We start from the raw sequence: 27,067 nt of genomic DNA, 5'->3' as shown, positions 1-27,067 counted from the left end.
AGATGAATCTATTTTGAAGGCAGGAATAGAGAATATGATAAGTTGCTTTAAACATGTTGAGGCCTGAGGGGCAGGCATCTAATTTAACACACACTCGCAGGAGCCTGCTGGAACACTCCAGGGACACGGCCCGGCAGGTGACACCGTCATACTCCCCCTTTGCCGTGCTCCGGAGCTCCAGAATCTCCCAGAAGAGAGCTTACACTCAAGTTGGCCCTGACTTCTGTGGGTGCCATCTAGGGGACACCTCTGGATCACCTGACTCTGGAGGACAGGGGAACCTGTAATAAATGGAGTCACCTGGAAGAGAGCTCATACTCGTATCTGGCACCCTGATTTCTGTGACTGTGGTCAGGGGACACCTCCGCATCATGTGGCTCTGGTGGCTAACGGGGCTTATATTTGTGGGTCCCACAGGATTCTGACCAGTGGAGAAAGAGTTCTTAAATTCCCCCAGGGCACAGCGAGAGGCCAGAGACCCAGGTGCTCCTTCTTCCTTGAAGGAAGCCTATTAGCTAAGCATCCTGACTATGTCCACGGGACAGGTTTCTGACAAAACCTGCATCTGGGGACTGACAGTGACCCCTTCCAGAGACAACTGAGGCTGGGAGCTGTCTTCAAGCTCACCCTCTGCCATGCTCCGTGGTGCTGGTGCTCCCTGGAAGTTAGCTTTACTGTGGGTGAAAGTGAAAGTGTTTGTCACTTAGTCCTGTCTGACTCTTTGTGACCCCATGGACTGTAGCTCACCAGGCTCTTCTGTCCATGGAATTCTCCAGGCAAGAATACTGGAGTGGGTTGCCATTTTCTTCTCCAGGGGATCTTCCCGACTCAGGGATTGAACCTGGGTCTCCCATATTGCAGGCAGACTCTTTACCGACTGAGCCACCAGGGAAGATGTTACTATTGGTACCCTGGTGTGTGTATATATATATATATATATATATATTATACTGGGATACAGTTGATTAACAATGTTGCGTTAGTTTCAGGTGTACAGCAAAGTGATTCAGTTATATATATACATGTATCTATTCTTTTTCAAATTCTTTTCCCATTTAGGTTGTTATAGAATACTGAGCAGAGCTCCCTATGCTGTACAGGAGGTCCTTGTTGTTATCTGTCTTAAACATAGCACTGTATATATGTTGACCCCCAACTCCCAGTCTATCCCCCTCCACCATACCCCTTTGGTAGCCAAAGGTTCTCTTAGTCCGTGAGTCTGTTTTTGTCCTCATTTGTATCTTGTACCGTGGTTTTTGTAGCTGCCACCCAGGGGATGCACCTTGACCTGGTGGCTCTGGTGGCCAGGGGTGGGGGGTGGGGAGCAGGGACAGGGGTGGGATGAAGCAGTGGGAGGATAGGGAGGTGTAGGGGGTGGGGGGATTGCATTCCTGGGTCCCATGGGACTGTGGCAATCAGAGAGATGGTTCTTGGCAGGCTACCACCTCCCGAGCACTGCCCAGGCAGTGCCCTGAAACACACCCTCAGCCTTTCTGAGGAGGAGGTCTCTTTGCTTGTCCTGGAGCTTTGGTCTGAGAGCTAGCTTCAGGTCTGGCTCACATTTAGTGGCCCGTGTAGCTGCTTTTAGGGAAGGTAGGCTGTCAGCTGTAGTGGCCTCTTGGCGCTTGCCCTCCGTCTCACTCCATCTCACCAGCATCACCCAGAAAAGCAGCTGACATGCTCATTTGGAGCCCTAATTTCTGCAGTTGCCACTCAGGGGACACCTCCAAATCTTCTGACCCTGGTGGCCATCAGGGACCACATTTCCAGTCCCACAGGACTGTGCATGTCTGGGTATGTAGCGAAAACCTGATCCTGAGGGTCGCGCTTCCAGCCCGCCTGAATCTAGGTGACGAGAATCTCCCTGTGGGACACAGGGACACAGGTCGTGGCATGTCCTTAGTTATGCAAAGGTGTTAAAAATTCAGCAGGCTGAGGAGGGGAGGGGAGTTTGGGGGAGAAAAGACACACGTATATGCACAGTTAAGTCCCTTCACTGTTAACCTAAAACTATCACAACATTGTTAATTGGCTATACTCCAATACAAAGTTAAAAGTTGTTTGTTTGTTTGTTTTTTAAATACTGTAGGCTAGGGAAAGAGACACAGATGTGTATAACGGACTTTTGGACTCAGGGGGAGAGGGAGAGGGTGGGATGATTTAGGAGAATGGCATTCTAACATGTATACTATCATGTAAGAATTGAATCGCCAGTCTATGTCTGACGCAGGATGCAGCATGCTTGGGGCTGGTGCATGGGGATGACCCAGAGAGATGTTATGGGGAGGGAGGTGGGAGGGGGGTTCATGTTTGGGAACGCATGTAAGAATTAAAGATTTTAAAATTTAAAAAATAAAAAACTTAAAAAAAAAACAGTGCTGCGATGAAAAAAAAATTAAAAAAATGTTCATTAAGTAAAATAAAATAAAATAAAATAAAATACTGTAGGCTGCTTTGACAAGCACAAATGTTAGAGACACAATCAGGAGCTGAGCTGAATGACAAATTCATCTGCATGAGGCTGCTCCTTCAAAACTGAGACATGCGGTTGCTTCAGCTACTGTACAGAAGCCAACACAGAGACACAGAGTGGTTGAATGGATGAAAAATGAAGAGCCATCCACATGCTGTCTACAAGAGACTCCCTTTAGAGGTAAGAAGGGCAGTCCAAGAGGGAGGGGTATATGTGCATATATGGCTGATTCATTTTGGTCTGCAGCAGAAACTAACACAACACTGTAAAGCAACTACACTCTAAGGGAAAAAAAAAAGAAATTGTTCTTCTCTGCAGTATATAACTCTGGCTGTCTTCTAAAGAGGGTGATGCTTTTCCTTTAGAACACCTTGGAAGGTTTAGCTGCATGAGTGTGTAGGCAGGGGCTGTATAAGAGGGAGAGAACTTCAAGTTCCCACGGCAATCCCAGGAGGTTAGGGGTGAGGACAGGAAGGCTGTGGGTGAGCAAGAACAGGGAGGAGTAGGGCTGAGAGGTGATATGCCTTTGCCATGACCCCTGAATCTTTGGCTTTTCTTGAAATATTTGCCAAATGCTTGGTATTCATGGATGTCTTACTATGAACATAAACTAGTCAAGGAAGTGAGTTGTGCATTCTTGGCTGATGGAGGGCAAAAGAGAGACCACAACAGGTCTGTGTCAGAGTGAGTGAGAAGCAGAGGGTTCAGGGCAGTGCAAGCTCCCCAAGAATGATTGGAAGTCAGTTCCAGAAGGCTTTGGAATCTCCAAACCCTGCAAATGATAGGAATCATAGATAATTCCCCTTTTTGTTGTTAATTGAAGGATAATCGCTTTACAACATTGTCTTGGTTTCTGCCATACATCAACATGAATCAGCCATAGGTATACCTATGTCTCCTCCCTCTTGAACCTCCATTCCACCCCTCTAGGTTGTCACAGAGCCCTGGTTTGTGTTCCCTGAGTCACACAGCAAATTCCCACTGGCTATCTGTTTTACATATGGTACTTTATATGTTTCCATGCTACTCTCTCCATTAACCCTCTCCTTCCTCTCCTCCCATGTCCATATGTAGAGATAATTCCACTTTAAACCTAAACCTCAGTACGGCAAGGGGTATAGGACACCGAGTTTACACAGACTGTGATGTTCTACACAGATAAGGGGTTTCAGAAAATAAAGCCAGAGTTGGCAAGTTTGTAGATGTCGAAGGGGAGATAAAGGTCTCTAGCACTGAGGGAAGGAGCATCTCAACACCTAGAGCATCACCACCACACATGGGGATGTTTTCCAAGAACTGCAGAGGCTGGGGGAAACTCGGGCAGAATTCTTTATGGTTTTTCAAACCTACAAATGTTTGCTCTGTTGAAAAAGCTATAAAATATCAGAAATAGTTTAAACTTATTTATCTAACCTCAAAGACAGGCTATTTCCCTCAAGACTTACAGCTCTGAAATATTCAATGTTCTCTTTCCACAATGCTGAAATCATTTTTGGAAGGCAAATGTTATGGGGGAGAAAAGTTCAGATCTGGAGGGGCTGTGAAACATGTGTTGTAAAACGTCTGCACCTCTGGGGTGCCTTTAAAATAGTCACTGTTTAAAAACACATTTCCTTCATCCTTGAAAGGCCCATGAATTATTCTACACTATAAAATCCTTTGGCCTCTTCAGGCCAAAATGTTAGATTTTTCTGTCAATGGATCACATACATTATACTTGTATGTTTTGTTCATTGGTTTGTTTCCTCCAGCTACTCAACACTCAGAAAATATTCTGTATTTTTTCCCACATATGAAAATTGAAAGTTTAAGCTACCATTACTGACCTTCAGGGGATGTGAAGAAATGATGCTGCTGGTTTATAAGATTAGAGGTGAATCAAATACAGTGTAGGCAAAGCACAAACGGAGTCATTACTAATAAAGAAGACAAACAAGAGTCCACACTTTCACTGTCGAATAGAATATCTCAAAGCTACTAGCACAAAGGGTAGACACCCTTCTCCACTGTAGGGTCTCCACAGTGTAGGACATTCTGCAAAGCATTTTCTTCTTCTGAGTTAGTTGTAGACCCTTTGTTCTTTTGGCAGTAAATGCAGTATAACTATGGTTTTTGGTTATAAAGGACCATCCATCAATGATGCCATATCCAGAGTGTGTGTGTGCACTCAGTTGCTCAGTCATGTCCGACTCTTGTGACCCCATCAGCTGTAGCCCGCCAGGCTCCTCTGTCCATGGGATTCTCCAGGCAGGAATACTGACCCAGGCAGGAATACTGGACTGGGTTGCCATACCCTCCTCCAGAATATCTTTCTGACCCAGGGATCAAACCTGCGTCTCCTGCATTGGCAGGTGGATTCTTTACCACTGAGCCACCTGGGAAGCCATATCCAGAACTTCCTCCACATACAAAGCTATGGCTTTTACTATTCAAATTCTCCTCTCAAATAGAGGAAGTACTTCCTCTTTTCTAGTAAAATGATGTCCACAGACTGGTGTAATCAGGTTCCCAAGTACTTTGATCTCAGGACTTTAGAGACAACCTGGGTCATCAGATCAACCCCCAGTTTCATCATCAAGAGTCCTTCCTCAAAGGTTTCTTTTTTAAATTGTGTTTATTTTTTCATCCCAGTTTGATGCTTTTCTTCTTTTTAAAAAAAAATTTTGGAAGACAATTGCTTTACAACATTGTGCTGCTTAGTGTCATAGCCTCAAAAGTTTTGAAAAGGTGATTCTTGGGATGTCCCTGGTGGTCCGGTGGTTAAGAATCCACCTTGCAATGCAGGGACCTTGGGTTTGGTCCGTGGTTGGGGAACTAAGATCCCACAAGCCTCGAGGCAACAAAGTCCGAGCACCACAGCTACTGAGCCCACTTGCTCTGGAGCCTGGGTGCCACAACCAGACACTCCAGGCGCCGCAAGGAAAGGTGCCGGGTGCTGCAACTGAAAGCCAATGCAGCCAAATAACTAAATAATAAAAAGGACCTTTTTCTGCCACAGATGAAGGGTGCCAGCAAGTCCTCTTCCTAGTGTGCTCATCCCTGACCTCTCAACAGTCCTGAACGCCCGCTCTGCATGGGACCAAGCCGTTCTCTTTAGCTCCAACAGTCACATCTTGTGAGCACTACGTCGTACCTCATAGTTCATGACAGACATATCTCAGTTCACTGCTGGACAGTGTCTGTCAGGGTCCCATTTATAGTCTGGAAAGGGCCTGTGAGAGTTATACTATCTATTATCTCAAAACCAAAAACCCTCCAGTGTTCCCTGAAGAATAAGAGTCAAAGTCAAAGCTGGTGCAAATCAAGGATAATGATAACACACTGGAGTTAACCAGTGGTGAAAACCACTGACCCTGGCACAGGGAATCCCTCAACAGCTCAAACATGGACAATCTTGGAACATTCGGAGGCCCTTCCTGGTATACCCTAATTTTGGTAATCCATCAGTATAACACTGGGACGTAAATGAACAAGTAGCTTTGATATGTCCCTTAAAAGGGACATAAACAAAAAGCTTTGATTATGTCTCTACATTAACTGTACGGCTTGTTTGGCAGTCATGTACCATGACTTACAAGTTGATCTTCCTCCTGCTCCCACCAAATCCCACAGAACCTCACGTGGGTGGTGTCAGTGGAGCTCCCGGGATGAAACCTCAAGGCTTGGTTGACTCCCCAAGGTTCCCTTTCCTCCTCCCTCAAGCCATCGACTCTTCTCCTGTGTCTCTGAGCTGCTCCACTTCCTCTGTGAAGTGGTTCCCTTCTCCTTAGAAGTGATGGGGAGTAAGATTCAGTTTCCCCAGCTCCATAGCTTTGACTCTTCTTGGAGGAGAAAAGACAAAAGCCCTTCAATGTGCAGGTACCGCTGCTCACAGCAGCTCCTTCTCCAGCCCCGAGAACCTCACTGTTCCATCTAACTGTGTAATGCTAAGATTTTCTGTGTGTCTTCTCTCCCTCTTTTCACTTGGAAAATTTCTACTAATTCTTAAAGCTCTCTCTTAAGGCTGCTCGTCATGACCCTCTCTGACCCTGAAGCTGAGTTCTCCTTTGCGGAACTCTGAACATGTTGACATGCCTGATTCCACCTCCAGAACAAGCCCAGAGCATGGATCCCACCCTGCCCTTTAACCCCAGCCTCCAGTTCACTCCTTATTCCCCACTGTTCCCTGGGGGAGAGGCTCTCATTCTGAGAACATTTGAGGTAAGTTCCAGAAGACTCTTTGGCCCCACTTACTGGCTAAAGCACTGGTTCTTAACCTTGGCTGCACATCAGAATTGTCTTGGGAGACTTAAAAAACCCCATTCTCAGGCCATATGGCAGAGAAATTAAATCAAGTCTCTCAGGGCAGAGGGGCACGGGGTGGGAGGTGACGTCCAGGCCTGAACTGACACTGTATCTGTCAGTTGCTCAGTCACATCTGACTCTTTGCGACCCCATGGGCTGTAGCCCACCAGGCTCCTCTGTCCATGGGATTCTCCAGGCAAGAATACTGGGTGCTCAGTCACATCTGACTCTTTGCGACCCCATGGGCTGTAGCCCACCAGGCTCCTCTGTCCGTGGGATTCTCCAGGCAAGAATACTGGGTGCTCAGTCACATCTGACTCTTTGCGACCCCATGGGCTGTAGCCCACCAGGCTCCTCTGTCCATGGGATTCTCCAGGCAAGAATACTGGGTGCTCAGTCACATCTGACTCTTTGCGACCCCATGGGCTGTAGCCCACCAGGCTCCTCTGTCCGTGGGATTCTCCAGGGAAGAATACTGGGTGCTCAGTCACATCTGACTCTTTGCGACCCCATGGGCTGTAGCCCACCAGGCTCCTCTGTCCGTGGGATTCTCCAGGCAAGAATACTGGGTGCTCAGTCACATCTGACTCTTTGCGACCCCATGGGCTGTAGCCCACCAGGCTCCTCTGTCCGTGGGATTCTCCAGGGAAGAATACTGGGTGCTCAGTCACATCTGACTCTTTGCGACCCCATGGGCTGTAGCCCACCAGGCTCCTCTGTCCGTGGGATTCTCCAGGCAAGAATACTGGGTGCTCAGTCACATCTGACTCTTTGCGACCCCATGGGCTGTAGCCCACCAGGCTCCTCTGTCCGTGGGATTCTCCAGGAAAGAATACTGGGTGCTCAGTCACATCTGACTCTTTGCGACCCCATGGGCTGTAGCCCACCAGGCTCCTCTGTCCGTGGGATTCTCCAGGAAAGAATACTGGGTGGGTAGCCATTCCCTCCTCCAGGGGACTTTCCAGACCCAGGGATCAAACCCAGGTTCCCTGCATTTCACGAAGATTCTTTACTGTCTGAACCATTAGGGAAGCCTCAAACTGACACTATTCATGATAATAAAATGACTTTTGTATATTACTTGCCAATCATGAAAATAAGCACATGGGTGTTGAATTATCAAATTCAGAACTACGGGAAATAAATGAATGAAAAATAAGAAAAATTAAAGGGGCTCCTAAATTGGGATGTTACTAGCGATGTTGAAATTGTATTTGGCTTGTTATCATACCAGAATGTGGGGTGTTCTCTCCCCAATGACAGTTTTTCTTCCATCAGTAGTGTCTGAATGCCTTTTTTTCCAGCCTGAACCAAGAAGCCCTCATGCTTTTTAAAATTTCTGGAGGTTGAATTCCAGTGAGATCTCCTCTCCTTCAGCCCCCACCCAGTGTGGGTCCTGTGTAGCCCTCTCTCTTACCAGGAAGGCACAGTTAGAGCCAAGGAGCGAATGTGGACAAATGAGTCATTCAGGGGCTTCTGATGGTTCTGTGTGTCTTACATGAGAGATGTCTCCAGCCTCCATAGCCATCTTGAGCTCTCCATCCACATCCAGGGGTCTCACAGCATCAAAGAGCTGAAGTCGAGACCCATGGGGCAGACAGCAAGTAAGGCCTTCCTTACAGGTAAGTAGGTATGATTGGTTTGAGGCCTTGGCTCTTACTGCCTACATTTTTTATCTATTGGCCCCACCACGTGGCATATGAGACCTTAGTCCCCCAACCAGAGCTTGAACTCCCTGCATTGGCAGCATCAAGTCTTAATCAGTGGGCCACCAGGTTAGCCCGTCTCACTGCCTTTAAAGAAAAGCTCCCTCACTACTCCCTGGCAGATCTCAGACAGGTCTGGGGAGCTCTGCACCAGACACCCAGGCTTCCACTCCCACCACATTCTGAGGAGCCAGGAGAATGCAGGGCAAGCCCAGGCACCACTCAGAGACCCATGGGAGTGAAGCCACTTGTTAGAACTCCAGCTTCAGATGATCACCAAGAGGAGACCTGATGCTGGAAAGCAGGGTGGAGGAACCAAGCCTCTGCCTCCAAGATGAGCATGCAGTCCAGCAAGTTCCGTCAGGGCTGAGTCACCTCCATCTAGGGAGTCTTAGATCGAAAAAGCAAGAGAGTTCCAGAAAAACATCTATTTCTGCTTTATTGGCTATGCCAAAGCCTTTGACTGTGTGGATCACAAGAAACTGTGGAAAATTCTGAAAGAGATGGGAATACCAGACCACCTGACCTGCCTCTTGAGAAACCTATATGCAGGTCAGGAAGCAACAGTTACAACTGGACATGGAACAACAGACTGGTTCCAAATAGGAAAAGGAGTATGTCAAGGGTGTATGTTGTCACCCTGCTTATTTAACTTATATGCAGGGTACATCATGAGAAACGCTGGGCTGGAAGAAGCACAAGCTGGAATCAAGATTGCCAGGAGAAATATCAATAACCTCAGATATGCAGATGACACCACCCTTATGGCAGAAAGTGAAGAGGCACTGAAAAGCCTCTTGATGAAAGTGAAAGAGGAGAGTGAAAAAGTTGGCTTAAAGCTCAACATTCAGAAAATGAAGATCATGGCATCTGGTCCCATCACTTCATGGCAAATAGATGGGGAAACAGTGGAAACAGTGTCAGACTTTATTTTCGGGGGCTATAAAATCACTGCAGATGGTGACTGCAGCCATGATATTAAAAGACGCTTACTCTTTGGAAGGAAAGTTATGACCAACCTAGATAGCATATTCAAAAGTAGAGACATTACTTTGCCAACAAATATCCGTCTAGTCAAGGCTATGGTTTTTCCAGCAGTCATGTATGGATGTGAGAGTTGGATTGTGAAGAAAGCTGAGCACTGAAGAATTGATGCTTTTGAACTGCGGTGTTGGAGAAGACTCTTGAGAGTCCCTTGGACTGCAAGGAGATCCAACCAGTCCATTCAAAAGGAGATCAGTCCTGGGTATTCTTTGGAAGGAATGATGCTGAAGCTGAAACTCCAATACTTTGGCCACTTCATGCAAAGAGTTGACTCATTGGAAAAGACTCTGATGCTGGGAGGGATTAGGGGCAGGAGGAGAAGGGGACGACAGGGGATGAGATGGCTGGATGACATCACCAACTCGATGGACATACGTTTGAGTGAACTCTGGGAGTTGGTGATGGACAGGGAGGCCTGGTGTGCTGAGATTCATGGGGTTGCAAAGAGTCGGACATGACTGAGCGACTGAACTGAACTGAAGTGAGTCTTCATATCAGAACTGTGCTAATGCACAAACCACAGGGGGAAAGCTGTGGTAAATCTGACATAAGATATCACTGTGGAGAGGTTATACACTAGTTTGGGAGCAGGAACCTGCCACAGGTCGTAAGCCCTATTCTAGTATTCCAATCAAGGGTTTGCAAATAGCAGAACCAATAAAAAAAAATTTTTTTTTTTAATATGAGGAAGTCCAATTCACAAAACTGAAAAAATGTGGCAGTCTTTTAGTTACACTGTTATGTTGGGGGAGAGAGTTGGTTTATCCACTGGTCTGTTGATGGTACATAGAAGAGAGGTAGGCAGTTATTTGCAGGGCAGAGAATAAACAGGTACAATGTGAAATGACAAGCTCAAAGGCCTGTGGGTCAGCTGTTTTCACCATGTAAAGGGCTGAAGGTTACCATGGGGCTGGGTGTCTGAAGTTTTCAGGACAGACACGTATTGGTGGGACCGAAGACAAGAGCAGGTGTAGATATCTGGGGATGAAAGCAGTGTTGCTGATGACAGGACTGGCCCACAAAAGCTCCAGTCTGAATGCTTCAAGAGATGGCAGGACTCTGTAGATACAGAAGCCCAAGCACACAGCTCTTTTGCAATAAGAATGAAATTTGCCAGGTGCTTGAACAGCCCTTTCTGATTTTCATTCTGCACATCTAGCTCTTAATACCGTATTCCAGCATTTCTTTCTTTCTTTTTTTTTTTTTTTTTTTTTTATAATTTGGCTGCACTGGTCTCTGCTGCAGCACATGGGATCTTTAGTCACATGGGAACCCTTTGTTGTGGCCTGTGGGATCTGGTTCCCTGACCAGGGCTTGAACCTGGCCTCCCTGCCTTGGGAGCACAGGGTCTTAGCCACTGGACCACCAAGCAGTCCTCCAGCATTTCTTTCTACTTCTTGATCATATAGAGACTCATGTTTCCTCCAAATGGGGAACTGAGATAGATCAAAGATGAGAAGAAAATCATGTTTCAAGGAGCATTCAGGATAGAGCTTTAGCAGATCCTCAAAGAATAGATAATTGGTTTAAAGTGAGCTTTTTCATCCAATAAACCAATAACCCAAGTGTATCAGCCTTAGGTGAGGCAGTGGGGAGTCATTACCAGACCGCTTGCCATGTTCCTTTCCTCCTACTGCAGACAAGGGGGGACCTCCGTCCTCCTGGGGACAGGGTGGGCAGACCTGGTCAGACCTCTGGCCCAGTGCTGGCTGGCACACTGCAGGCCAGCCTCTTGGTGGACTCTGCCTGGAACCTAGCCCTCCCACATCAGGCGGTCCTCTAGTGAGGTTGGGCCCTGGTTTTGCCCATGCCTGAGGCCCTGACACCTTGTCCACAAGCTGCGGTGCCTCCTCAGGCCTGCCTCAGACCTCAGCCTTGACACTCTCCTCTCTGGTTAGACCACCTGGGTCTCCATTCTGCTGCCTCAAGCCCAGAGCCTCATCCTCCCTCCAGTTCCTCAAGAGTCACACAGACTTGGGACTAAATCTCAGTTCACGCATCTGAGCATGTTTACTCATTAGCAATACAAAGATAGCAATGATATCCACCTCACATTGTTCAAGCTGACACATGTTAGGGACTCAAGTTCCGGTCAGGTTAAGGGCTATGTATTCTGAAAGCTATATGCAAAATGTTGTGGGTAAGTGTATTTTTCTGGAAAGAGAGTCTTTTTTGTGTGTGTTGGAGGTGGGGAGCAGGGAGGCAGCCAAAGGGATTTGTAACCTAAAGATGTTAAATCACCGCCATTGAGTTCCACACCATACAGTATAAACCAACACTTAATGGGGAAAAATAATTGTCAGAGAGATGAGGCTGTGCTCAGGAATTCAAGCATATCATCTTGCTGCACAGCAAAAACTGTTCTCAAAATCCTCCCCTGGAATTATTAAAGCCAGTAAAGAAAGCTAATAATTCAGTTACACATCAACAAAACTCTAGGTATATTTCACAGCATTCTAACTCTAAAAACACCCCCAATTAAGAGAGTACCTTTAAAACTGTATAATCTATTTCTTCTGAAATGGATCTCCATCTCTTATATATGAAAGGCTTTCCTTCTCTTTGCTCAACTCATGGAGTACCCAGCCCCCTGATGTTACCTGGTTAGAACCTTGCTTCTGCCATCTGCTGTACACATGCTGTGTGCACTCAATTTTGTACCTTCAACCCACTTATCATTTGAAAAGATCCTGATGCTGGGAAAGGTTGAGGGCAGGAGGAGAAGGGGACGACAGATGATGAGATGGTTGGATGGCATCATCGACTCAATGGACATGGATCTGGGTGGACTCCAGGAGTTGGTTATGGACAGGGAGGCCTGGCGTGCTATGGTTCATGGGGTTGCAAAGGGTCAGACACGACTGAGCGACTGAACTGAACTGAACCCACTTATCTCCCACAACCCCTCCTATCAGTAGGGAGCTGAAAAATGACAGGGATGTAGGGCTTAAATCTATACCACGCTAAAGTTTATATTTTTTATAAGGCAGTTTGCCCTGTTTTGTTAGTTTTTCTTTAAACAACAAAGCATTACAGCTATTTCTGTTCCCAAACCTTTATCCTTCTTTTCTCTTCTAGCAGTACCAACAATCCTGACATTGGTACATACATGTCCTTCCCATGAAAGTTTGTATATTTTTGCCATAGCTCATATGCTCACAAATAAAACATATGATTGTGCCATGGGTTTTCAAACTTTACATGTTATTATATGTGAGTATTATGATTATGATTTTAATAAGGTATAATTGAAACACTATAAAATTCACCCTCTCAAAGCCTACAATTCAGTGTTTTCTTAGTATTCATAAAGTTGTGAAACCACCAGTCCTATATCATTTCAGAACAGTTTCATCACCCCCAAAGAGATACCTGTGCCTATGAGTCATTACTCTCCACTCTCTTGCATTTTCCTCTCCTTTTGGCCACTGGCAGCCTCCAGTCTGTCTCTATGGACTTGCCCACTCTAGACATTTCATGGAAATATAATCATATAATACGTGATCTTTCATGTCTGGCTTCTTTCACTTAACCCTGATTTTTAAAGATTGATCCATGTCTTACCATGTGTCAATATTTCATTCCTTTTTATGACCAAATAAAATCTCATTGTATGGATATACTACATTTTGATTACCTATTCCTTAGTTGATGGATACTTAAGTTGCTTCGACTGTTTGGCTATTAAAAAGAAAGTTGCTTCTCTCTGGAGTGCAGTGGAGTGACCAGTAATGGGTTATGAGACGACCCTGTATGCAAGACAGCAAAAGAGACACAGATGTGTATAGTGGACTTTTGGACTCAAAGGGAGAGGGAGAGGGTGGGATGATTTGGGAGAGTGGCATTGAAACATGTATACTATCATGTAAGAATCGAATCGCCAGTCTATGTCCAATGCAGGATACAGCATGCTTGGGGCTGGTGCACGGGGATGACCCAGAGAGATGTTATAGGGAGGGAGGTGGGAGGGGGGGTTCATCTTTGGGAACGCATGTACACCCGTGGTGGATTCATGTCAATGTATGGCAAAACCAATACAGTATTGTAAAGTAAAATAAAGTTAAAATAAAATAAAATAAGAAAAAAATTTAAAAAATAAAAAAATAAATAAAAAGAAAGTTGCTATGAGCATTTGGGTATGAGTTTTTGTGTGAACATGTGTTTTCATTTGTCTTGAGTATATACTTAGGAGTGGAAGTGTTGGGTCATATGCTTAACTTTTGGGGAAACTGCCAAACTGTTTTCCAAAGTATCTTCCTAGCTTAACCCCATTCTAAATCTGTGGACCAATAGAGTTTCTTAGAGACTGAAGAGGAGCCCAACACACGAGAACAGTTTAGAGCAGAGGCTCAGATCAGCCGCACTGCTAATGAGTTTAAGGGATAAGAATAACAAGCAACCCAACACAGACATCACAGAAAATTATAGGATAAATAATGTTCTTACTAAGCATTAACAGATGAAAAAATATGTAGCTATTGATATTTATTGGCCATTGTCCTCAGATGAGCTTCCCTTTCTTACCAGAAGGTGGCAGAAAGGGTGCAGTTTAAACTCCAACCTCCCTCATTTTTACAGGAAACTTTCTTTTTCTTTCTTTAAAGAATAAAACGATCACAATCTCCCAATTCATCCCACCTCCCCTTCCCTACTTGGTGTCCATACATTTGTTCTCTATGTATGTGTCTCTATTTCTGTTTTGCAAATAAGATAATCGATACAATTTTTCTAGATTCCACTTATATGCAATAATATATAACACTTGTTTTTCTCTTTCTGACTTACTTCACTCTATATGACATAGCTAACTAATGAAAACCTACTATATAGCTCAGGGAACCCCACTCATTGCTCTGTGGTGACCTAAATGGGAAGGAAATTCAAAAAAAAGAGGAGAAAATATACATATGTATACTGATTCACTTTGCTGTCAGTGGAAACTAACATAACACTGTAAAGCAACTACCCCCCAATAAAATCAATTTAAAAAATAAAAATAAGACAAATAACACTTGCAACTTACAGCTTTTAACCTTAAAAATACAGATCCTCAGGTCCTATTATTTACTATCATTTATTAGAAAATCACGCAAGTGTGACTAGGGAGAATCACTATTGATATCTATACCCCATGGGTTAAATAAAACATAAACTATAAGAAAGAACCAATAAATCTGTCCAAAAGTTATGAATAGATAAACCCACTCTAATTAGTATAAACATTTTAAGGGCAACTGAAAAATAAAAGTGTATACATACCACAGATTGACGGGAATAATCACAATTTGCAACATGAAATAAAATGTAATTTCAGAAAGCAGTATTCAAGTTTGTCAATGTTATGATGCCCTCATCTATCAAATCAGAGACTGAATTAGATGATAGCCAAGGTCCCTTCTTCCACCAATACAGTCTATTTCCCATTTTAGAGAGGCGAGTAGGACAGACACGTGACTCACCTGTCGTCATACACTAGGGTCACCATCTATATTTAAAAAGATGAATTTCCATGAACAACTACGTTAGTTATGGCTTCTGCCCATAAGAAAACACAGTAAGTTAACTTCAGGCTTATTTAAAATGGCACACAACTCAAAATGAGGTGTTTATTTTGAAAAGGAAAGGACTCCTGATGAGTTCCTGGGGTCTGGTCTATAGGGGTGGCTGCCAGGTAAAGACAGACTAAATGGGCCCCTTCCTAGGAAGAGCTGAAAGTGGGGTGGAGGCGGGGGTGGGGGAGGTGGGAGGGAGGAGGCAGAAGAGGCCCCGAGGGAGTGAGAACTGTACAGGGTCCAAGAGGCTGCAGGAGTCTGGAGTGGTCAGAGACGGCCCACACACTGCTGGGGCCTGGCGGGAGAGTAAACCGTGACAAGTTTAATGGTGTTAGCTGCAGGCTTCCCTCCTGAAGACAGTTTCCGCTGAATCCAGTCCCTGACCTATGACCGCAAATAACACATCCCACTCCTTCCAAAGGTTCATCCCCCACCAACCCCCATCCCTCCCGCTGCTCCAAGCCTAATTGTGAACTATTACAGGGAAATAAGAAGTTTAGAAATAATGTTAAAAGTTGAGGTTTCTCTTAATAGAAGTCAGATTTATTTTGCAGAATCCTCTGCAGGTGTAGGGCCATAGAAATTTTAGACATTTGTGGCTTGGCAAACTGCACAGTTCCATTCTGCTTTTCTCCTTGCTGCGGCCAGAGAATGCTGGCCCTCCTATAATGGTGGGTGTGTTTTGCCAGAAAACTCACATATTTGCGGGTGGAGTCAGTTGGGAGGCTGGAGAGATTTTTCAAAAGTCTGGGTAGGGACTTCAAACACTGCAGGGACTTACAAGGGGTGAAAAATAATACCTCAGAGGTAAGCAAATTTCCACTGCTGGTGAAGCTGGAGGTGCAGTTCCAGAAACATGACAGGTAAGTGACCATCACAGGGAGGCAGAGCTTCAGAACTGCAAGGCTGTGCTCTAGAATCCTGCCATCACATGCACCTTTTCTGTGGTATCTGGACCAGCAGTAAGGGCTCCACGGGTTATCCTGGGCTCTCTGGCCTTGGCAAGATTCATCTTAAGTGGCTGCCAACTACAGGTATCCCAAAAGAATGTGGAAACCAGGCAAACACAGTTCTCTCTAGAGAATTTAATCAATGCACAGTCAATAATAGGCATATGCAAGGTCACCTTAAAACACTAGATCTTCATTTTAAGGAGTTTATGATATTGATCTCAGTTTGGGGATGCACGGGATCAGGTTAAGTCTTAAGAATCTGTGATTTAAAGAGATAGAATGAGGAAGGTAAACTTCCAAAGTCATTCTATGAGGCCACCATCACCCTAATACCAAAACGTGACAAAGATGCCACAAAAACAAGAAAACTACAGGCCAATATCACTGATGAACATAGATGCAAAAATCCTTAACAAAATTCTAGCAATCAGAATCCAACAACACATTAAAAAGATCATACACCATGAACAAGTGGGTTTTATCCCAGGGATGCAAGGATTCTTCAATATCCGCAAATCAGTCAATGTAATTCACCACATTAACAAATTGAAAAATAAAAGCCATATGATTATCTCAATAGATGCAGAGAAAGCCTCTGACAAAATTCAACATTCATGTATGATAAAAACTCTCCAGAAAGCAGGAACAGAAGGAACATACCTCAACATAATAAGCTATATATGGCAAACCCATAGCAAACATTATCCTAAATGGTGAAAAATTGAAAACATTTCCCCTAAAGTCAGGAACAAGACAAGGGTGCCCACTTTCACCACTAATATTCAACATAGTTTTGGAAGTTTTGGCCACAGCAATCAGAGCAGAAAAAGAAATAAAAGGAATCCAAATTGGAAAAGAAGAAGTAAAACTCCCACTGTTTGCAGATGACATGATCCTCTACAAAGAAAACCCTGAAGACTCCACCAGAAAATTACTAATCAATGAACATAGTAAAGTTGCAGGATATAATATCAACACACAAAAATCCCTTGCATTCCTATACACTAATAATGAGAAAATAGAAAGAGAAATTAAGGAAACAATTCCATCCACCATTGCAATGAAAAGAATAAAATACTTAGGAATATATCTACCTAAAGAAACTAAAGACTGATATATGGAAAACTATAAAACACTGGTGAAGGAAATCAAAGAGGACACTAATAGATGGAGAAATATACCATATTCATGGATCAGAAGAATCAATATAGTGAAAATGAGTATACTACCCAAAGCAATCTATAGATTCAATGCAATCCCTATCAAGCTACCAGTGGTATTTTTCACAGAGCTAGAACAAATAATTTCACAATTTGTATGGAAATACAAAAAACCTCAAACAGCCAAAGCAATCTTGAGACAGAAGAATGGAACTGGAGGAATCAACCTGCCTGACTTTAGGCTCTACTACAAAGCCACAGTCATCAAGACAGTATGGTATTGGCACAAATACAGAAATACAGATCAATGGAACAAAATAGAAAGCCCAGAGATAAATTCATGCCCCTATGGACACCTTATCTTTGACAAAGGAGGCAAGAATATATAATGGATTAAAGAAAATCTCTTTAACAAGTGGTGCTGGGAAAAATGGTCAACCACTTGTGAAAGAATGAAACTAGAACACTTTCTAACACCATATACAAAAATAAACTCAAAATGGGTTAAAGATCTAAATGTAAGACCAGAAACTATAAAACTCCTAGAGGAGAACATAGGCAAAACACTCTCCGACATAAATCACAGCAGGATCCTCTATGACCCACCTCCCAAAATAAAAGCAAAAATAAACAAATGGGACCTGATTAAACTTAAAAGCTTCTGCACAACAAAGGAAACTATAAGCAAGGTGAAAAGACAGCCTTCAGAATGGGAGAAAATAATAGCAACTGAAACAACTGACAAACAACTAATCTCAAAAATATATAAGCAACTCCTGCAGCTCAATTCCAGAAAAATAAATGACCCAATCAAAAAATGGGCCAAAGAACTAAAGAGACATTTTTCCAAAGAAGACATACAGATGGCCAACAAACCCATGAAAAGATGCTCAACATCACTCATTACCAGAGAAAAGCAAATCAAAACCACAATGAGGTACCATTTCACACCAGTCAGAATGGCTGTGATCCCAAAGTCTACAAGCAATAAATGCTGGAGAGGGTGTGGAGAAAAGGGAACCCTCTTACACTGTTGATGGGAATGCAAACTAGTACAGCCACTATGAAGAACAGTGTGGAGATTCCTTAAAAAACTGGAAATAGAACTGCCTTATGACCCAGCAATCCCACTGCTGGGCATACACACCGAGGAAACCAGAATTGAAAGAGACACGTGTACCCCAACGTTCATCACAGCACTGTTTATAATAGCCAGGACATGGAAGCAACCTAGATGTCCATCAGCAGACGAATGGATAAGAAAGCTGTGGTACATATACACAATGGAGTATTACTCAGCCATTAAAAAGAATACATTTGAATCAGTTCTAATGAGGTGGATGAAACTGGAGCCGATTATACAGAGTGGAGTAAGCCAGAAAGAAAAACACCAATACAGTATACTAATGCATATATATGGAATTTAGAAAGATGGTAACGATAACCCTGTATGTGAGACAGCAAAAGAGACACAGATGTATAGAACGGTATTTTGGACTCTGTAGGAGACGGAGAGGGTGGGATGATTTGGGAGAATGGCATTGAAACATGTATAATATCATAAATGAAACGAATCGCCAGTCCAGGTTTGATGTGTGATACTGGATGCTTGGGGCTGGTGCACTGGGACAACCTAGAGGGATGGTATGGGGAGGGAGGAGGGAGGGGGGTTCAGGATGGGGAACACGTGTATACCTGTGGTGGATTCATGTTGATGTATGGCAAAACCAATACAATATTGTAAAGTAATTAACCTCCAATTAAAATAAACAAATTTATATTAAAAACAAAACAAAAACAAAAGAGATAGAATGGCCCTAGATTAAGATAAGATCAGATGAAAATGTAGTTTCTCCTAAAGAAAAGATAAATCAGTTAGAAAGAAGATTTATCGGCTGTTGTAAACAGAGCAGAAAGAGCCACCAAGGCATAGAATGGTGACGCTCAGCCAAGGACAGTCCAGGACAGACCTACTAGGCCAGAGGACCCTGACATTCCCCCTTGCTGACCTGGCCTTCTCCAGCACAGCTTTGGTCAAGCTGGAGGACACAGCTAATGATTTCCCACACAGCTCCTCGCTCTGACTCTGTACTCTCTAGGCAATCACCTGCTAGAAGTTGGCCTTTTGTGCAGATCTGCCACAGGGACAGAGAGCTGTGGTCTGGCCAGTATGAACATGCTGGCTACAGTGAAGTCGTGTTCATGTCCTCCTAGCCCTCACTGAGAATGAGTAAAGTGTACTCTATTTTATACACGAGCCTTATGAGCTGGTGTATGCTCACTCTTGCAAGACAGATCTTCTGTCCGAGTGCTGAAAAATCAGATTTTTAAGCCCACAAGACTGTCTGAGCCACCAAAATGCTAGCTGGTGCCTCCTGGCCACCCTGGGCTGGCCTGTGCCCTCCCACTAGAAATGGCCACACTCACCTTTTACAGGACACTGTATGGTCACATTTGCTTGCAGGGGTGCCTCCACGAAGCCGCCAATCACAACGGAGAGATGGCCATGCTCTGGTCTGGTGATGTTTCTTCCAACAGACAAGATGACAGGAGCCTCTTAATTCAAAGGGAGCAGGAAACTGTTAGATTCAGGCTTTTGCTCTGAGTGACCGCACTGCACTTGGTAAGCTCTGCCAAGCTCCTGGAGAGCAGGTGCAGACTCCTGGCTCAGTCCACATCCCCTGTGGTGCCCCATGGGGACTTGCACACTTACAGGCTGGAGGTGCTCAATGGACGGATGCACAGATGAGATATCTACAAAGAGGCATTGTAACCACCATGTACAGACTGTGAGGATATTTTGGCTTTATAACCAAAACTGGGGATAAATTAAAGGATAAAATTAGGGGATAAATTAGAGGATAAAATCCTCTTTGGTCATTTGAAAAAGAAGGAAGTCAGAAATTCATTCAGAGAAAGGCATGGCAGGGCAGGAGTGACATCTCTATGGTGCATCCTTGGATGAGTAAAGGCAGGACCAAAACACACCAGGTCCTGGGACCATCTGACTCTCTTTCTGGAAGGAAAATGTGAATGAAACCTGCACAAAACTTGCATGGAAAAAATAATAAAAACAAGGTCATAAAGAATCAGGAACTCATTCACAGACTTTTACTTTACTGGATTTTAAGAACCATGTACTTTTACCAGATTCATTTATGAAGTCATTCAGGAAATATACTCTGTGCCTGGGCTGGACAATGGAAATACCAAGTTGGAACACAAACATTCTTGTCCTCAATCAACTCAGAGACTGGTGGGAGACACCACTACCATTACAAGGTGATGGGTGATGAGGTAGAGAAAGGTGCTAGTTGCCCGGGGGTCTCTCAGGAGTATGTAGGGGTCTACCAATTACAGGGTGATGGGTGATGAGGTACAGAAAGGTGCTGGTTGCCCAGGGGTCTCTCAGGAGCATGTGTGGGTCAAGGAAGGCCACATTTCTCTACCATAGAGCCACTGCCATGAGATCCGGGTTCCCCAACCGGGATTCAACCCACATCCCCTGCATTGGAAGGCAGATTCTTAACCGATCGGCCACCAGGGAAGTTCTCACATATTTCTTTACTTTTTTTAAAATCACTAATGCATAGCAAGTGAAAGAGTAACAACATTTAGCTGTTTGGTAACCATGTCTTCTGCAGAAGAGAATTTGGGAATGATCATGTTCAGGTGACCAAATGTTCCATCTGTTCCTGGAGTGCCTGGGGCACTGAAACGGCATGCTGGGAGTTGAAAATACAGGGACTTTGGGGCTGAGAAAGGACTGTTGTTGTCATGTGTCCTCTGGCCCTTACGGACCTTGCACCAGCTCTCCCACGAATCTGGGCTATCCTGGGATGGACTTACAAGGAAACCTGGGAGCTGCAAGAGGGACTTCTGTTCCTCCCAACAATCCAGAACCTCAAAACTAAGGTTTTCTGGAAAGGAGCAGATGTTCACAGAGGAGAATCATCCAGGAGGATCAAGGCACAGGAATCAAGGTGTGAAGGCCCTACCATGGGAATGCAGCCAGGAGAGGGATGGGGCACCAAGCCATGTAGATCCAAGGAGCTTTGAAAATCAATTGGTCCCACCTCCTCAGGTTATATATGTGATGGACTGCCTACATCAATGCGTGGCTGTCTAAATGCTGGATTCCAATCCCAGATAATTGTCTTTCTCCTTATCTTATCTTAATTATTTGAGCCATAGATACCAAACCACAGAGCAGAGAGTTGGAGGGTAACTTTCTTATTTGATATTTGATCCCAGAACATGAGCCTGCCACAAGGAAGCATTGCTTACAACTTTGCCAGCTAAAAATGTTCCTTCATCAAAAAGCACACTTTAGTATTAAAATGAGTTTGTCTACCTCCTGGGACAATTTACACTAATTTACAATGACAATTTCCTGAAAGTGTTTTTAAGGATTGGGCAGAGGAGTGCCATTGGGAGGTATACATCAAACTTTAAAGGATAATTATCTCTTTTGTTGGATGGTGGCATTTTAAAAACGAAATGTCAGCACTATTAACATCTCCAATTAAACCCCATCTTGTTAATTTCCAATTCTTAGAAAGTGAACTCGAGAGCAGCTGTTTTCAAAGCGTGGTCCTTAGGCCAGCAGTGTCAGCATAACCTGGGAACATGTTAAAAAGGCACATTCTGGGACTTCCCTGGTGTTCCAGTGGTTAAGACTCCTTGCTTCCAGTGCAGGAGATCCCAGGTTGGGATCAAAGATTCTACATGCCTCAAGGCCAAAAAAAGTGCACATACTCAGACTCCACTCCAAGCCTGCTGTGTCAGAACCCCTGGGAATGGGGTCTGGAGATCTGTGTTTTAACATCTGCTTCCCCGGTGATTCTGCTGTGTGAAGCATGGAAACTGCTGCTCCAGAGTTTAATGTTAAAAACCAGACCACACCAAAACACTCCAGGCTGCATAATGGGCATTACCTGCATATAGCACAGAAGAACTTTCCACATCTGAACCGAGATGATTAGCTACAGCACATCCATATATTCCTTGGTCTTTCTTTGTAGGTTTCCGAATCTGCATTTTCCCCATTCCATCCAAAATGACTCTGCAGAACAGTTAGAAAGAGGATGTGTTCATGTGACACATTGAACTACTTGAGAACCACAGCGACCCACAGAGAATGAAGACATTGACTTTAGGCTGGCAAGGATCCAGAAGATAATCTTGTTGAGCTTCCTGCCTATAAGCAGACCACTATGGGAGAGGGCAATGGCACCCCACTCCAGTACTCTTGCCTGGAGAATCCCAGGGACGGGAGAGCCTGGTGGGCTGCAGTTTATGGCGTCGCACAGAGTCGGACACGACTGAAGTGACTTAGCAGCAGCAGCGTGTACACTGGAGCTGGAGGAGGGCATGGCAACCCACCCCAGTATTCTTGCCTGGGAAACCTCATAGATAGACGAACGTGGCAGGCTATACAGTCTATGGGGTCGCACAGAGTCAGATACAACTTAGCGACTAAACAGCAACATATAAATTGGAGTGTGGAAAAGTCACTCTTCTTGGTTGAAACTCATTGAGATGGTAGAGGTGGACTATGCTCAGAGATCCAGACTTCCTATCTCACTCTGCATGAGAACAGACTCTTCCGGATGGACTCAATGCTTAATTTACCACGTTTAAAAAAAGACAAACTAGTAAGTATTAGTTTGCTGGAGGTTAAGCCCTCATTTTCTGCCCTGAGCCTAACAGACTACAGATGTGAATTTTTCAGTTCAGATTTTCACGCTGGAAGTGAGTGGACCTTTAGTTACTGCTCCTTGGAAATGGTTATTTTCTCATGGTATGAAAAGCTCAGTGGAAGTAACAAAGCTACTGCTGCATTATATTGGGTTTTGAGCATGCTGTTAAGAATCAGGGCTACACTGTGTGAACCTCTTATGGTTTCTCAATTATTGATATTCACAAACACCTGCATGTAAATACCACTTAGAAAATCAAAGCTGGTCAAGAGTATCCTCACAGGTGAGATACTGATTCAGGGGATGGGAAAGAATACTTGTTTTACTTTAATTTTTTCTTATTGATTTGAAGTTGCTAATAGATTATCTGGATCAGCAGTCCATATACTATTTTTTTACCTGCCTTCTTCCCACTTTACAGATCTTAGCAATATGGACGGTTCTGTTGTTGTTATTGTTCAGTGCCCAGTCATGTCCAACTCTTTGTGACCCCATGGACTGCAGCATGCCAGGCCTCCCTGTCCCTCACCATCTCCCAGAGATTGCCCAAGTTCATGTTCATTGCATTGGTGATCCCGTCCAGCCATCTCATCCTCTAATGCCTTCTTCTCCTTGTGCCCTCCATCTTTTCCAGCATCAGTCCTTCCAGTGAATATTCAGGTTGATATCCCTTAAGATTGACTGGTTTGATCTCTTTGCTATTCAAGGGACTTTCAGAAGTCTTCTCCAGCACCACAGTTCAAAGGCATAAATTCTTTGGTGTTCTGCCTTCTTTACAGTCCAGCTTTCACAACCATATGTGACCACAAGGAAGACCAAAGCCTTGACTATACAGACCTTTGTCAGCAGAGTAACAATGTCTCTGCTTTTCAACACACTGTCTAGGTCTGTCATCACTTTCCTGCCAAAAAGCAATCGTCTTCTGATTTCATGGCTGCAGTCACCATCCGCAGTGATTTTGGAGCCCGAGAAGAGGAAATCTGTCACTACTTCCACCTTTTCCTTTCTATTTGCCAGGCAGTAATGGGGCCAGAAGCCATGATCTTAGTTTTTTTTACTATCTAGTCTAAAGCCGGCTCTTTCATTCTTCTCCTTCACCCTCATTAAGAGGCTCTTTAGTTCCTCTTCACTTTCTGCCATTAGAGTGGTATCATCCTCATATCTGGGACAGATATGTTGGCTGACTGAGTTATACACATCTTCCAAATGTTAACACATTCCATTATACAATACCAAAAATACACACATTCTTTAATATTACTATCCCAACTTTTCAGAAAAGTCTTTGAGCTTTGGGAAGCAGTCAGACTCCCACCTTCTGGCTTGTAACTGCTCCAGCCTAGCATTTCTCAAGATGTGATTGGTGTATAGGTTAAACAAACAGGGTGACAGCAGACAGTGCTGTCGTACTCCTTTCTTGATCTTGGACCAATCAGTTGTTCCATACAGGGTTTTAACTGTTGCTTCTTGACCCTCATACAGGTTTCTCAGGAGACAGGGAAGATGGTCTGGTATTCCCATCTCTCTAAGAGTTTTCCACAGTTTGTCAAAATCTACACAGTCAAAGGCTTTATCGTAGTCGATGAAACAGAGATAGATGTTTTTCTGAAATTCCCTTGTCTTCTCTATAATCCAGTGAATGTTGGCAATTTTATCTCTAGTTCCTCTTCCTTTTCTAAACCCAGCTTGGACATCTGGAAGTTCTTGGTTTGCCTAATGCTGAAGTCTAGCATGTAAGATTTTAAGCATGACTGACTGTTTTGACCAACTGCTAAATACTCTTATGTTTCTTCATGAACTGAACTGGGCCACTTCATTTCCTGTCACTTTACATTGCTTGCTTACCCTCTGCTGTAGCTATAAAGAACCTCTAACAGTTTCCAGAACATTCCATGGTCTTTCATCACCCTGAGCTTTTGCGTATGTTGTTCACTCTATTTGGAATGCCCTTCCCCACTTCTGGCAACACTGACTTACCCACTGAGTCCCGGAGCAAATGTAATTTCCCTTGTAAAGCTTTCTCCAATACTCCTAGAGTTATCTTCTTCCCCCTCCGGGCTCCTTCTGGTTTGGTTCATATATTTATTTGATGAAATATCTTTTCATTCTCATGAGATTGTGATCTTTTCAAAAGTAGGGACAAGATCTTATTCACAGCTGTGCATTTTCAATGCCTAGCACAGTACCTTTTATATAGCAGTTTTCAAAAGCATTTAATGACTCAGTGTATGAATGACTAGAGTAGAACAGAGTAATGGTAGAGAATGAATGTACTAGAGAATGCAAGCTCCCGTGCAACCCACAAATGAAGTATACAAAGGTGGGAAGAAAGCAAAACAGCTGAATTGCCCAGAACAAAAACAGGAATAAGGCAGAGGTAGCTATGACCAGGGCTAGGCTCTCACTGTTAAATCGCTGTTAAGAAACAGTTGATTAAGAAAAAAAGTAAAACTAACAACTCTATGTGACAAATGTTTATACATGAAAATCTTTTTTTAAATTATTTCATATGTATGTTTGTATGATTTAGCAATTCCCAAAGGATTCCTTTGTTTTAGGGCCTCAGTTTTACAGTACAGCAAGAAGTCACCAAGGAATAGCTGAGCACACATGAACCTTCTTGCCAGGTGATGTCACCCAGGATCCAGGCTGGACCAGTCCCTGGGCTGGAGAACCAGAAGGTAGAGTCCTTTAAGGAATCTGATCTTGACCTCCACCACAAAATCTTATTCTTTACTTGAAGTTAATCTCTTCACAGACGTCACCCCTAGGGAATCCACCCACAGCCTTTGCTTCCTAGCTGTGATCTCTTACTCAGCTGGCGTCCAAACACACTCCACGCCTACACTGTTGCCTCCTATTGGAGAGGGGCACTTGGAAACATCATTCCATTTCTGCATGACTTCAGTTGAAAAGATTTGTGAGAGTCAGAAAAATGTATTTAAACTGGAGAACTTTTCTTGCATAAAGAAATTTAAACATAAGTTGAAAAAATTAATTAGGTATATTAGAGAAAAAATGGAAATAAAAATAGATCTTTTAAAAATTCCCTTAAAATATTAAAAACAAAAACTCTTACTAGCCAAGTAGGACTGCTTCAGTGTCAAATGGCTGGTCCTTAAAGTATGCAGAAACAGGTCTGAGTTAGGATGGCAGAATCTTTATGGGATCTTCAGGAGCCTCAGCCACAGAAACTAATGCAAATTCCACTTGAGCAAGTCAGATAATCACAAAACAACTCAGTTCAACAAACACTGACTTGAACTAACCACGGTCTTCTACCATATCCCTCTAGTACTTTATGGCCACAAATCAGCTGATCAATTTTCTCAGCCTCTGTTTTCTTATAGTTTCTTTCTTTCTTTTTTTTTCTAAATAAACTTTATTTTGGAATGATGTTGGCATTACAGAAAAGCAACGAAGACAGTACAGAGGGTACTTATCTCCTTCTTTCTTGGTTTTCCCTGATGTGAACATCTTCAGCACGTGATACTTTCATCAAAACTAAGGCACCAGCATCGGTCCATCACTGTTGTTAACGAAACTTCAGTCTTTATGTAGATTTCATTAGTTTTTCCACTAATGTTGTTATCCTGCTGCACAACCTCCCATTCAGGACATCATATTGTATTTAGACATTGTGTCTCTGTAGTCTCTTCTGGTCTGTGGCAATTTTTCTGTCTTCCCCCACCCCCTCCCTTTTTTTGATGACTTTGAACAGTTTTGAGGACTACTGATAATAAATAGAATGTTCCTCAGTTTGGGCTTCGCTCATGTTCCTTATAATTTCTAAAGGGAAATTGTTGAGCAATCCTGAAAGGGTGGTCCTTGGATCTCAGGGATCCGTGAGGTCAAAACTATTTTCATAATAGTAAATATTGATGCTATACTATTATTTGCCTTTCTCACTGTGAGTGTTGACATTTGCACTGATAGTAAAAGCAGTTGTGGATAAAACTTGGCACCAGAATGGAATAAAAGCTGTGGCAGCAAAGTGTACCAGTAGGCACTGTATTCTGGCTACCACACACTTGCAGTAAAAACAAAATGCCAATTTCCCATAAGAATGTCCTTAATGAAGCAGTAGAACTTATTATTTCACTAAATCTCTACCCCTGAGTGTAAGTTTTGTAACATTCTGTACAACAAAACAGGAAACACACACCATATCTCTGCTGTCTGCCAAAGTCTGT

The 27,067-nt window shown here is 43.7% G+C and overlaps 1 protein-coding gene across 5 annotated transcripts in view; it reads right to left on the bottom strand.

Moving 5' to 3' along the window:
- Window positions 1-27,067, bottom strand: part of ADAMTSL3 (ADAMTS like 3) — a 387,010-nt gene that overhangs the window by 47,384 nt on the left and 312,559 nt on the right. For all 5 annotated transcript variants that reach the window (XM_069558966.1, XM_069558965.1, XM_069558968.1 and 2 more), the window contains 2 exons: window positions 22,110-22,237; window positions 19,600-19,728 (listed from right to left, as the gene is read on the bottom strand). In XM_069558966.1, coding sequence (XP_069415067.1) covers window positions 19,600-19,728; window positions 22,110-22,237 — 257 coding nt within the window. The remainder of the gene's footprint in view (window positions 1-19,599; window positions 19,729-22,109; window positions 22,238-27,067) is intronic.

The sequence above is a fragment of the Ovis canadensis genome, chromosome 18 (assembly GCF_042477335.2).
Source record: "Ovis canadensis isolate MfBH-ARS-UI-01 breed Bighorn chromosome 18, ARS-UI_OviCan_v2, whole genome shotgun sequence".
Lineage (NCBI taxonomy): Eukaryota > Metazoa > Chordata > Mammalia > Artiodactyla > Bovidae > Ovis > Ovis canadensis.
The sequence above is the reverse complement of the archived record's forward strand: the minus strand, read 5'-3'. Positions and strand labels throughout refer to the sequence as shown.